Raw genomic sequence first — 13,771 nt, 5'->3', positions numbered from 1 at the left:
GCCCAGTTCCCGTCAGCAGCATCCAGATTTAGAAACTGGGATCTGGGTGCTGGTGTTCTCATGGGAACCAGTGTCTCGTTGCTCCCTCTCTCCTTGACGCGTGCGTGTGCGCATGTGTCTCTGCGTGTACACATGTGTCTGCGTGTACACGTTCACCACTGTGCTCCTGCACTGTCTCTTTTCAAACCCAACAGGACCTTTCCATGTTTGTAACTCCCTCCTCTGACAGCCTTGATACGGTTACTTGGTATCCTTTATGCTGTGTGAGGCAGCTTCTCATCCCCGCTGTCTGCACCCTCCTCAGACTCCTGTATCCTGCCACTTCCCCCACAGTCGTCTGTCCTCCCCCTGCCAGGTCCCCAGCCCCTCCACGGAGATGCCTCTTCCCTTCTCGTGGACGGGCTCCGAGCCCCTGACGGGACTGGCTCCCTGGGAGACACCCCTCATCCCTGAGGGGCTGCCCGCCCTGCACGGCACCCCCCAGTGCTCTAGGCTTGCTGGGGAAGAGGTGTAGCATTTCCAACAGTGCTGTAGGTTTCAGGCATGATCATAGTGGTCACCAGGACTGAGAGTTGGGGCCCAGCCGTGGAGACGGTGGGGTTACATTTTGCGGAAGGCCGGTGCTTCTGGGTGTTGGGAGCAGAGCAGCTTCCAGCTTCCAGGGGACAGCTAGAAAGGCCGAGCTGGTCGGAGAAGGGGGTTGGGGAGGTCACCGGCCCAGAACGAGCAGTGACCAGAGGAAGAGGAGCAGAGCCAGGGCCCTGAGTATGTGGGGATGGGTGGTGCTGGATGAGGGGTTTCGGGCGGTGAAGGCCGTGGAGCGGCTCAGCTGGCAGGGCAAGGACACCCAGACCTGAGGATGGGTTGGTTCTGCCATTTTCAGGATGTGAATGTTCGAGTGTGTCATGGCTGGGGAAGGAGTCGCAGGGAAGACCCCCTGCAGGGGCCAGGGTAGCCGTAGCTTAAAGGGCGTTCCTGTTGCGAAGGCAGCCATCCCCACATTAGGTTCCCTCTCTGGCTTTGCGTTCCATCACCAGAAACCCGAAGGTTTTGCGTTCATCAAGACCCTAGCCTTGTTCCTCTCACCTGTTCACTTCAGCAAGTCCCTTCGTGATTTGGGGCCTTAGTTTCCTCATCTGTACAATGGAGCGGTGATGGCACCTACCTCTTGGCTGGGAAGAGGCTTTACTGGGACGGTGAACATGGCTCAGTGCAGAGAGCGCCTGCAGCGAACCCCAGGCCCCTCCCCTGCCTGACACCCCACCCGCCACAGTGTTGAGTGGGAACCAGAGGTGCTTCCTGCGTCTGCTTGTCTTCTGCCCCTGTGCACTCACTCAGAGCAGGGGAACGGGCCTGCGTCATGTACCAGTCATAACGTGAGCCAGCCTAGAGGGACAGCTGCTGTGTCGGCTGGAGGTCTCTAGCAGATGTCTGAGAGTAGAGTGCTAGATGTTTCTCATCTTAAGTAGACATTACCTACGTCAGGTGACAACTGAGAGTCTCCCGTGCTTTACCTTAGGCCCGTGAGTGTGGGGGTCTCTGTGCCAGGGGTGGGGTGGATTGCAGGTTGATGGCTTTTTGGCTGCAGACAGATACACACCAAACCAACAGAGACAGTCCGTGCTAGTTGAAACTGCTCTGACCTCCGGGACGAGGGGTGTGGGTAGCTTGACAGATGGGAGGACTCTTACTTTTCAGTCCATTTGGTGTCCCTGGGCACGCATTGCCAGCACACACAGGAGAGACTCCGAGAATGGACCTGTCTGTGGTCGGGAAGTGGCCCTCTAGGTTTTTGGATGATGACAGGAATTGTTGCCAGGATAAACAAGGAGAAGGGTCACCGTGCTGCTCACAAGTGCACGGGCTCACTGGCGGCCCCCCCCCCCCGCCCCCTTGGTGCAGGGGCAGAGCATGGACACTGAGAGTTCCCACATGGCTGGCTGTCAACACCTCTTTCCTCACCCCTGCCCCTCCACTCCGCCAGATAATAAGATGCTGTTTTATTTCATGGAAGTGACACTCAGCTCTTCTCAGAGAAGCAGGGGAGAGGCTGTTTTGTTTTATGGCCCAACATTAAATGCTACAGCGTAATACTAAAAACAACCGTGCTGAAGAACAGTGAGTGCCCATACCTCTTGGAGAAATATCTGTGTTTGAAAGCAGAGTATAGATGAGCTGAATGCTGAACAGGAGGAGGTCTCATTTAGCTGAGAGATTTTTTTTATGTGCTCATTAATGGTGGCCGTGTATCATCAGAGATGAGAAGCCTAGAGGTTTGCCAGGTGCTGGGAAATTCTGGAATCCTAAGGAAATATTTGGGAGGCACCTAGCTGTGTTTTCCTCTCACCCCTCAGCGGAAAGCCTTCCCCCCCTCCCCCCCCCACATGTGGGCACTGGGGGATGCAGCGCAGATGAACTACAGAGTGATTGTTTTTGCACGTCCTTGAGTTGACAGAGCCCTGCCACAGGCCTCGTCCTTCAATTGTTGCAGCAAACTCAGGGTTGACCGGTCAGTCAGGTTGGTCCACAGATGGTTGTGAGGGGGAAACTTCCGTGTAAGCACAGAAGAAAGGAGAGTGCTGCTCCCTGTTTGCAAGGAGCCTGACTGTGATAGGGCCGGGACGTGAGGCTGGCGCCAGTGACGTGGGTCCACCCTGAGCAGCCCGGGAGCTCAGAAAATGCTGTGGGTGGACGACGAGGCTTTGCAGGGGAGGCGAGAGCCAAGACCCCGAGGAGGAGAAGGGGCCCAGCTTTGGGGACTGAACCCTTGGAGCACAGGCTGGGCCCCCTGGACATTGGGTGTCGGGGGCACCCACTGCCGTGAGCCTGGTGCACCACGGGTCCTGCAGTTGAGACCCTATTTTCTCATTCTGGTCATGCTGGCCTCTCCTAGTAGTATCCCTGTGTCCCCTGAAGGAGGCGGAGGTGCGTGTAACTGCTTGGGGCCTCCCCCACCCCCGTATGCAGAGTGCCTTGTGTGAGCAGCGAGGTCTGCACCTTACAACGCAGCATCCCAGCCATCCCCACAGCTCTGTGGAAAATCCTCCCAGCTCCTGGTGCTTGTGCAACACGAGACAACACAGGAACACCATCTATTTTGTGGCTTTGCGGCGGGGAGGGTGGGGGGGTGGGGGGGCGGGTAAGGCTGAATGGTTAGGACCGGGCTGCAGTGTAGACAAGGCCCCTGTAGGATGAAGGCTCCTGTGCTGGGACCCACAGGCACTGGGAGGGCCAGGTCCGGCCATGAACCAGAGCCTCACTGCCAGAGGTTCCCTGCTCTGCCCTCACCTCAGTGGGATGAAGTGCCTCCCACTCTATACGCTTCTAATGGTAAAATGCATGTGGGTATTATGGCTGATATAGTACAGAGCCATTAAAAACCACTTCTGATTTCAAAGTGGCCCTTTGCCATGATTATTTTCTCAATCAAAATTAGCTGCTCAAGGTTACACAACTAATTAGTGGCAGAGTCTTTGAACGCCATACAGAGAAACTTTTACTTGATCCAGTAGGCAGTGCTCAGTCAGTAAGTCAATTAACAGATACGTATAAAATGTCCACATAAATACAAGCTACAAAGAGGTACAGACGTTCTTTGAGCAGTGAGCTCTGCATGTTTCTTCATATTTTTTTTAAAAAGATTTTATGTATTTTGAGAGAGAGAAAGAGCACGAGCCAGGGGAGGGGCAGAGGCAGAGAGACAAACAGAATCTCGGAGGAGCAGGGAGCCTGGTGTGGTGCGGAGCTCCGTCCCAGGATCCTGAGATCATGACCTGAGCCAAAGTCAGACACTTCGCCGACTGAGCCACCCAGGCGCCCTTTGTTCTGAAGGGTAGCATACGTACGGAAAGGTGTGGGAATCCCAGTGTGGAGTTTGACAACTTTTCCCAGACTGACCCATTACAGATCAAGAAACAGCCTCAGCAGCGGCCCCCAAGTCCAGTCCCGTCTCTCGTCAGCTCCCAGCCAGCCCTGCCCCCAGTCTCCAGCCCGACAGCGTCAGTTAGTCTTGCTTATTTTCATGTCATCCAAGTGGTAGCATACTGTAGGCTTTCCCAGGGAGGACCGACATCACAGAAGAATTGTTTTCAAAGGGTTCACCTGTGCTCATCTTCGGGCTGGTGGAGAGGACACCAGGACACCTGCTCCCTGGGCTTCTGCCCTTCTCACAATCTTCCAGAACGTAGCCCGGAGGAGGGAGAGCCTCCTCAGTGCCAGCACCAGCCGTCGCGGTAGGGGCCAGCGTGTTAGTAGTTGATGGTAGCACACAGGCTCTTCTGAAGGAAGAGTGGAGAGAACAGGGAGGTGTTTCGGTTGGCCGACTGCCAGCACCATCGCCAGCCTCTGTGACCTTGACCGAGTCATCTGAGCACTTGGAACTTCAGCTTCTCTCCTGTGCCATGGGTGGGCCGGCTGCAGTTCCCGTCAGCATGAAGTTCTGTGCACCATGAGATACAGGGGGCTTATGCTGAAAAGCTTGCAGGAAGATTGATGCAAAGCTAAAATTTTATACAAATGCCATTTACTGTCGTCTCCTCTTCCTTCCACCCACCTGCCCACCCATTTCATTCATTCAGTAGAAATCCGTGAGGGATTTGGAAGAGAAATGTCTTAAGACAGCATTACCGTCTCAGACCTACGTTCCGTCCACGTTCCGTTCCATCCCTCATCAGAGGGATCAGACCGTCAGCACCGCCCACCAGGAGCTTGGCTTAGTTGATTTCACTACTTAGCTTACTGTAGTGAGCCTGGTAGTAAATGCAGCCTTTCCCTTGTCCTGGTTCTTTCCCCTCTTCCTGCTCCCTCTCATCTCTCCCGGCCCCACTCTCTGTCACCCTTAGAGGAAACCATGCAGTTAATTGGCCACAGGGGTTCCCAGTAGACAGGATATGACAGTGCCACTCGGTTGATCCCAGCCTGATGAGTGGCCGGTGGGTGCCCTGCCCCTCCCCTGGGAAGGCAGGGATTTTGATTCAGATCAGGGAAGGAAGAGGGGTGCTGCTATTGGGCGGCCATGAGGAGTGAGGGGCCACTGGACTGGCGGCAGGGTGCTCAGGGACACGTGGCAGGGGCCCTCCAACTCTGGCAGGTACTAGGCATGCCCTCTTTGGGGACATGGCAGAGGATGGTGTGGGCTGGAGGGTCTGGGCTTTCCAAGGGGAGAAGTCCAAGGAGGAGGGCTGGCTTTGGTCCTTCCCTCTAACTTGGGGACCGGTGGCACTCCCTCCCTCCCTCCCTGTGTCATGGTTCTTCGGAGCGCACACCTAGGAGCTGCCGCTGATCGGTGTGGTTCCTGGACAGGCCTTTTATCTTTTTACAGAGGAAACCCTTTCTGTTCTCTTAAGTGTAGATTCCAGCTACAGGCACTGACCACATGGGTACCACACACAAGTGTGGACAAAGGCACACCAGTTCTTGCATTTGCTCTCCCAGGCTCATGCACAAGGTATGGCTGTTGGAGTGGTTTCTGTTTGTTGATGCTATTTTCTGCTTCCCTTTGCTTTGTTTATGCTCTTCAGTGGCCCTGAATTTTTACTTTTCATAAAGATTCCGATTTCCGATTTATTCGTGTCTCTTGACAGTCTTATGATTTAGATTACAGCAGAGTTGATTGAGGTCATTGTAATTCTTTTGAGACCTTAACACTGGGTTCCTACCAGAACAAAGAGAGATGAAGATGAACATCTAATTTCTTTAGTTACGTATGGATCGAAACAAATTTACCATACTTCTTCCAGGTAAGTTAATTATAGCCCAATTTTCATTAGGTTTCCCTCATCCAGAGGTGCTCCTTAGTTGACTGGGCTCTTCCGAAGCTATTGAATTGGAGTCTCCAGGGTAGGGCCTGGCGTCTGTATCGTGAAAAGTCCTCCATGACTTTGATGCACTGGTGCTAAATGTCCCTTCCAAGTCTAAAATCCTGTTACTTAATTTTATAATTCTTTTTTAAAAAATCAAAGTAATATGTGCATATAGCTCTAAAATCCCACAATACTGAAGAGTATAATAAGAGAAAGCTGTTTCTTTTCTCTGCCCGTCCCAGAGGGGGTGGTCCGATTGGTTCCTTTCTCGTCCGTGTATGTGATTTTTCCCCTAGTTACACATTTGCCAGTTACTTTTATTTGCTAAATTTTTTGTCAACTTATGAGTTCAGTTTTTTACCTATATTCCAGTAGATCTGTCAAGTGCTATCAATAATTATTCCAGTGCTCAAATAATCTATTTGTTTTTAAAAAAATACCCCTCTAGCTCCTGTTGGGGTGGCTTCGTCTCTGGATCTAGTTCATGGACGTCTTGTGGTTTCTCTGTCTCTTTCCTTTTCTGGGTCCTTCATTGGCTTCTTTTCGTCCTTTTTTCTCAAGAAGAGGAACACGGGACAGATTTTATGAGTGTTTGCATGTCTGAAAAGACCTCTGTTTTACCCTCAGACTTGAATATCAGGTTGTTGTTATTTTTGTAGAAGATTTGAAGGCACGGCTCTATTCTGTTCAGCTTTCAATATTGTTGGGAAATCCAGAGACTGTCTCATTCCTGATCCTTTGTGAACTGATTTTTCTCTAAGGACTTTTTTTTTTTTTTTTGGTCTTTTGTTTTTAGCAATTTGATTATTATGTGTCTGGATATAGATTTTCTTGGGTTAATCCTATTTGTGGTTCACTGACCTTCTTGAATCTATAAGTTTACGTCATTTGCCAATTTTGGGAAGTTGTCAAGCATCATATCTTCAACTGCTTTTGAGCTCTGCACTTACTTTCCTCATTGTGAGACTCCGATGACGTGAACATTATTGTCCCCTGGCCCCTTGAGGCTCTCTTCTTGGGAGCCATTCCACCTCTACAGAGAGGGGTTGCACATTCTCGCCACAGTGGGATTGGCCTGGGGGTGCCCGGGGAGTGGGGGGAGATGAGCGGAGATGAGCTGCTACCCTCACCTGTGTGGGAGGCAGTATTTGAGAGGGTTACTTTGGGGAAGGTGGGGCAGAATTAGCGTTAGCACGTGGAAAACAAGGGCAGTGAAGACAGTTGGGGGAAGGTGTTATTTTGGTGCTCTGGCTCAGCACTGATACACAATCTTACAGATGGGCGTCAACCTTTGGACGCCCACCTGTAAGATCGCATGATGAAGGGGGCCGCTGAGTGGCGGGTCCTGGTTGCAGGAAGGAAGGGCTTACGCGGTAGATGAGTCCTGAGCCACTAGCTGTTCTTTTCATGGCACATCCTTTTGGGCATTTGGCAGGCATTTTCTGGAAAATGAACAAAGTGAGCTGGCACTTTAAGGAAAACAACCGGAAGTGTTTGTTGCCGGTGATGAAATTTGAGATATTGAAGAACAAGATACAGAAGATCCACATAGCTCAGTGAACCAGTATTTTACAGATGACCAGTGATGATGACAGAGTCATCCATGGGTAGAGAATCTACTCAAAGTGCATGATAGGCCAGTGGACTTTAATGCCATGGAGTATGGGTTTATTGCTATGGTTTCAGACTCCACATTGCAGATAGTCTTAAAAGAAGCTACCACGTGTCGAGTTTTGGTGTAGCATCAAAGATAGTATGACTATCTCAAAAGGCTATTTAAAGTGGCCTCCCCTTTCCCGTGATGTCTGTGTGTGAGGTGCGACTTTCCTCCTGTATGTCGACCAGAACCACATTTGTAACAGATGAATGCAGACGCAGATGTGTTAAACCAGGTATTAAAGAAATTTGCAAAAAAGGTGGAACAGTACTATTCTCATTAATTTTTTGTAAAAGTCATTTTTCATAATAGGTATTTATGTTCAAATGTAGTGGGTTAATACTTTTAAATGAATGAATAAAGAAATATTTTTAAAATTTCTCATCTTGAGTTTGAATACAGCAAATACCAATAGATACAGCCACTTAAAAGTTGTTTGGGGTTCTTCATAATTTTAAAGAGGGCAGAGACATCTCGAGACCAAGTAAGTTTGAGAAATTGCTGGTTAGAGTTATTTGCCCTAGAAGCCACTCCCGAAATGGGTGGGTTAGCCACAAACACACGGGTGTGCTTTACGAAACTGGTTCTTGGGAAAGAACCAGTGCAGACAGAAGTTACTTAGAACGCATCACCTTGGTCTTTCCATCTTACTCCTGGTCCTTTGTGTGAGGTAAGCACTATGTGGCCCTCACTGCAGCCCCTCCTTTGCACAGAGGCCCCCGCCAGGCCCGTGGCCCACCCCACACAGCCTGCAAGGAGCACAGGAACGGCTCCACAGGAGTGCAGGGCGACCACGGGGCTGAGTGACGAGCTCAGGGAGGAGAGGAAGCTTCATGGGGCCAGCGAGTCTGACCAAACCACTTTTCTCTAGAAAGGTGAACAGGTGTGGCATTTTGTCTTGGTTGGGGGCATAGCAGTTCCCTACATCTGGTTAAACACAGAAAACCCCCAGTTGTGTCTTCCTCGGTCCAAGGTGACTCTGAAGTGAGTGATGGAAGAGGAAACCGTGAGAGACAGGCTCAGCAGCGGAGGAAATGAACGGGTAATGAACTTTCTGCTTTTTATTGCTTCTTCAGATCCTCTGTCGATGGGGCCTCAGAAAGCTCTGGAAACCATCGGTGCGAATTTGCAGAAGCAATACGAGAACTGGCAGCCAAGGGTAAGTGCTCTTTATTTGCTTTTCTCTTTCTTTCTTACAGGGAAGCTTCAGTTCAGCCTTTGAATCCAAGTGAGAGGTTTTTACGGACCCTCAGCTCTCGTCCCTCAGTGGCTGGACACTCCTCACTGCGCCCTCCCTCCCCAGCGCCGTGGACGTGCCCTGTCATGTGTGAAGGTGCCCGGGCACTTGCAGGGGCCCTGGGCTGGACAGTCTCTTACTCATTTGGCGTGGGTTTCCCCCCACAGTCTTTAGACACTGAAAAGCATTTCTCATGTTACTCTTAAATCATGGTTTTTCTTTTGCACAGGAAACATATTTTCAGTAACTTTCCTGCAACCTCAACTAGTTAGAGCTATTTCTCCTGTCTTCAATTTTCAAACAGCTGAGAAAAAAGCACTCAACATTGAAAAGATGACACCTATTAATATGCTTTGTCTTTGATTCAAAAGGTAAGGTTCTTTTTAAGGAGCCAGCCACCAATTACTGTGCCTTTTGTTGCTTATATCTTACAGTTTCCTGGTTTTGTTTTTTTAAAGAACAGTGGCGTGGAATACAGTAACTGTGTCAAATTGCCTTTTAAGATCTTAAGTTTTCTCGTGAACCACCCCAAGACCCATTTCCTTTAGCCTTGCTCTTTAGCTGGTTTGAAGATGTAATAATTGTAGCAGCAGATTAGGAATTTGGGGTGTTCATGGAGGCGCCTTTCTGTTCCACTTTTTGTGGTGGCCTGGCTGTGGAGTTCCCTGCAGGGTGCAACCATGGTGGGTGGCGGTGGTCTTGCTCACACGGCTCCTGAGAGCCTTTGCGGTCTTTGCCCTTCCTTTTTGAGTGTCTGCCTCATGGAAGCAAGTGGCTTAGGGTCCCCAGAGAACCCTGCCTGCTTGGCTTTCATCTGTGGACTGTTTATCCGCATGACCTGGAATTAGGGATTCTTTGCACGTCATTTACATTCTAAGAGAACAGCCAGAAATTAATCTGTTGGTGGCTGTCATCGTGCCCACGGGTCATTTCTGCTGCTGCCCATAGTTGTGGGATGACTGAGTGGTGGAGACCACGTCCCCCTGTGTCTTCGGGGGCATCAGGGTCTAACTTGTGGAGTCGATAACCACAGACCCCAGTCTTCAGAAGGCAATGTCTTAGTGGTGACTTTGATCTATGCCTAAGGGCTTTGCTTCTTCCTCTGTGAGATTTGTTACCTCTTGCTGGTTACATAAAAACTCTAGAGCCTTTCTCATGAGGGTACAATGGCTTTGGGCTTGGATGAGGAACCGAGAGATAGTTCCATGGTGTATCCCTTTAAAGACAGTTGAGATGCCTACTGTTGTCAGTAGAAACTCGCTCCTTTGAGGACTTTGAAGGCACTCCAGGATCTCTGCAACACTCCCCAGGTGTTGACGGGAGCGCGTGTGGTGCACACAGACTCTCAGTCTGTGTGTGCCAACACACACAGGTAACGGTCTGTCAGGAGACTTGACGTCACTGGCATTTAGAAGGTGGAGAACCAGCAATATTCAAATTTAAAAGAACGCCTTTCTGACTTACCTACATCGGACCATCTCCTGGGTTTGACATCATGCTTTGGCTTTTTGCTGGGTTCATTTATTTAAAAGAGAATGCAACCAGATAAATTCAGATTTACCAACTGCGTTCTTCACAGAACAAGCTCTGCTGTTTTAATTACGTTCTTCCTTTTAAAGAAATATTACATGAGAGGATATGGTCTTTCGGAATATGGGTTTAATATTTCTAGATATTGTATGTTTATTCCATTTGTTATGATTTACAATTTTGGGGAGTGCTAAGAGTTGATTTACTGCTAGCTTTATTATTAGTTAACTTGGTAGACATCAGCTAGTTCATGCTAGCTGGCAGTAAATGGAATCTTTGAAAGTAGGATCTATTATTGTTTTTAATCTAAATTTCTTTCTACGAGCAGGTCTCTCCTATGGCATCTGGAAGAGGCATTACCATGTAAGGCAGGCAGCAGTTACATATAGGGACATGATCACAGATCCAAAAATGATGGCAGAATCAGGATGGGGTTGAGAAGTCACCTTCTCGCCGTGGCGGGAGGGTGACCGTGTGAGATGAGCAGTAGCAAAGAGGGTGCAGTCCTCCAGGCAGACGTTGTTATTCTGAGACATGTGTTCAAAGTTTCGTGGGATTTCAAGAATGGATCTGCAAGGTGATGTTTTGAGGAGAGATGCAGTTAAAGAGGCTCGTGAGGGAGGGTGTTTCTAGATTGTAGGGTGCTTAAGAAAAGGTGTGGGTGCATGGGCGCCGGTGGGACCCCGTTGGGGCTGGTTTGTAGGGAGGGATCGGAACGTGCCAGCCGCACCGTAGAAAGCAGCTGTTCATGCCGCCGACCGAGTGGGCTCTTTCACCTGCGTTCGGGAAGCAGAACCACAGCAACGAATACTTAGTATTTTGTTTTGAATGTCAAGACGATTGCATTCATTTTTAAGTATGATAAAAAGGTTTAAAATTTTGCTGCTTCCAGCTGTTAGTGGGATGCATCTGTTCAGAAATGAGCCTGTGGCAAGGGGTTCGTCAGGAGGGCTCGCCGGCTTGCTGGTGCCCATTGTGGGGCTGTGCCCTACGTGCCAGGCAGTAATAGTACGCGCTCTGGTGCGAGTGGCATGCCTCTCCGCTCTCTGGAAGCTCCTGTGGGTGACAGGAGAGGGAGGGAGGCCGGCCTCATGCTGCCTCCCAGAGTTTGCACAAAACATGAGACAGTTACCAAGCTCAGATGTTTTGTGCAGGGTGGCCTCTTCCTAACTGTAAGTCAGGGTCCTTAGAAACATTGCAGAGTTTCACACACCACACACCACTTCACTGCGTTCTACGGGGCCCTCGAGTGCTCTGTGTAATAGAGGCTCATGTGCCATCTGCAGTAAAACAACGGGAGTATTACTAAATTTCCAGACCTTTGAGGTAGACACCCCTAGATCTGGTCTCCTCTTCCTCTCTTCCTCCGTGTCCTGTACTACGAGGCTCAGGAAGCTGGCGCAGCTGGAAACAAGGTCCTGTTCGTCAGTGTTGGCGTGCCTCCGCGTGGCTGTGGGTGGACACGCGGGACCCTGCTTCCAACCACGGGAACCCTGCCCGCCTCGTGCCTCGGAGAGTCGATGTCCTTCCTCCTGCTCTCTCCTCCTTGCTTTTCTAGCTTTAACTGTGCAGGAATAGACATTTTGATAAGAGTGATTTGGGGTCAGGAAGGAATTTAGAGAAGCCATGATGGTGATATTTTTTTTCTGAGGCTGCCAGACTGTCAGGCCCAGATTTCCTTTCCAGGCCGATTGAACTCTTGTCTAAATAATTCATCAGTTTGCCACCAGTGAAATACTTCTTTTGATTAAATTTAAGGCTGTGCCTTACTACCTCGTAGGCACATAAATTTGTGTTCTGTAGGAGATTGAAGGAAGAATGCCAGCTGTTGTTCCAGCTGACAGTCGTGTGGGGAGACCTCGCTCCTGTCACGGGAAGCCCCAGCTGGGCGTGTGACTGGGCGACAGCAGTGGGGATTACAGAGTGGAGCGTATCTGGTGAAGAACGCATGTTTCCGAGGCTTTCTCTAACCACTCGGGGCGTCTGGCAGTTTAGTGCAGGGTGTAACGGGCCGGAGCCGATGGGGGAGCCGCCAACGAGGGTCTCGTCCTGTCGCTCTTTCCCCACAGCACTGCAGACCCGAAAGCAAATAAAGGTGGGAATGTTTGTAGCTCACTAAGGCAGGTGAAGGAGCTTGGTGAGGCATCCATTGTTGGCGGCATCTGATTGAGTGCGTTTTGTCCCAGTAACATAGCAGTCTGCATGTGTCTACGAAAGGGGACAGAAAATGCCCTTTGGAGCCTCCCTGGAGCGCACCTTGTGTGTGGTAGGAGCTCCTCTGGGAGGCAGGTCTGTGGATGCAGAGGCGGTGCAGGCAAGCCGTGGCTGTGGGCCCCTGCAGGGAGCGGGCGTGCTGGGCGGTTCTGAGGACAGTGTGGGATCCTGTGTTCTGTCCTGCAGTTCGCCATGCTCCCCTGGTCGGTCACGGCTGCCGTGCGGTTGAAGAATGGAGGTCGGGGCACCTGGGTGGCTCAGTTGGTTGAGCGACTGCCTTCGGCTCGGGTCACGATCCTGGAGTCCCGGGATCGAGTCCCACATCGGGCTCCCTGCTCAGCGGGGAGTCTGCTTCTCCCTCGGACCCTCTTCCCTCTCGTGCTCTCTATCTCTCATTCTCTCTCTCTGAAATAAATAAAATCTTTAAAAAAAAAAAAAGGAATGGAGGTCAGTGTGTGGGTTAGACACGTGTCTGTGCTTCCCACCCGGCAGAGTGCACGCAGGGCCAGAAGTCTGTCAGGGACAAAGCAGGACTCCACCACCTGGTCATCAGCCAATTGCAAATAATTGTTGCATTTGAATTTGAGTGACAAAGGCCTTTCCTTTGGTTTTGATCACAGAGCTGCTTGCATGCTCGGAGAGCATGCTTAGACAAACAGCACTGCTGACTGGACCGTTTGGTGTGATGGGGCGTCGGGGGGGATGGGCTAAGGCCAGTGGACAGCTTTGTTCACTCTGGGGCATTCACAGGCTCGTTCTGTAGGTTTTAGGCACAGGTGTTGTTTGCCAACCCCGGCACTTAGGTATTGGCAGGGTTGTGGGTAGGATATCTCCTTGCCTCTTCCCTGGGATGGGGTGGACGGCGTGACCCTCATCTCGGGGAGAGAGCATCTGGCGGCCAGCCGTTCAAGCTGGGAGGTGCTAGGGGAAGGGCTCTATCCAGCCAGGTTGCTGGGCTGGGCATCGTAGCCCACCACACTGCTGGGCGACCCGCCGCCCCGGCCTGCAGCGCCCTTCCTGGGGCTGGTCACAGTGCTTGGGACCCACAGCCTGTGGCGCCTCCCTCTTTTGGGTGAGAGTAGGGGCGGAGGGGTGGACGTGAGCACCGACAACTCGCCCACCTGGCCCCCTTCAGTGCCCTGGAGTGGACTTTCTACAGGCATGCGGTAAGACTCACAAGTGGGTGGGTTCTGCCTTGTCTTGGGGTTTTCAGAGTTATTGAGGGAGGAACCAGCTTTGCCATAGGACTGTGTGCTCCGCCCTCCCCAGGAGGTGCTCCGCGTGGGTGTGTGGAGTAGGCCCGGGTGGGCTGTTTGTTGTCGTGGCTCCCAT

At 51.0% G+C, this 13,771-nt stretch overlaps 1 protein-coding gene across 4 annotated transcripts in view; it reads left to right on the top strand.

Moving 5' to 3' along the window:
- RPTOR (regulatory associated protein of MTOR complex 1) overlaps positions 1-13,771 on the top strand; it is a 339,381-nt gene that overhangs the window by 74,725 nt on the left and 250,885 nt on the right. For 3 of the 4 annotated variants that reach the window (XM_028112364.2, XM_028112363.2, XM_088028098.1), the window contains one exon: positions 8,535-8,617. In XM_028112364.2, coding sequence (XP_027968165.1) covers positions 8,535-8,617 — 83 coding nt within the window. Of the gene's footprint in view, positions 1-8,049; positions 8,129-8,534; positions 8,618-13,771 lie in introns of those variants that run through there. The other variant, XM_028112366.2, reaches the window with a different exon arrangement.

This window comes from Eumetopias jubatus, unplaced genomic scaffold, assembly GCF_037043125.1.
Source record: "Eumetopias jubatus isolate StellerSeaLion01/CBP00866 unplaced genomic scaffold, mEumJub1_p1.0 scaffold_10, whole genome shotgun sequence".
Lineage (NCBI taxonomy): Eukaryota > Metazoa > Chordata > Mammalia > Carnivora > Otariidae > Eumetopias > Eumetopias jubatus.
The sequence above is the reverse complement of the archived record's forward strand: the minus strand, read 5'-3'. Positions and strand labels throughout refer to the sequence as shown.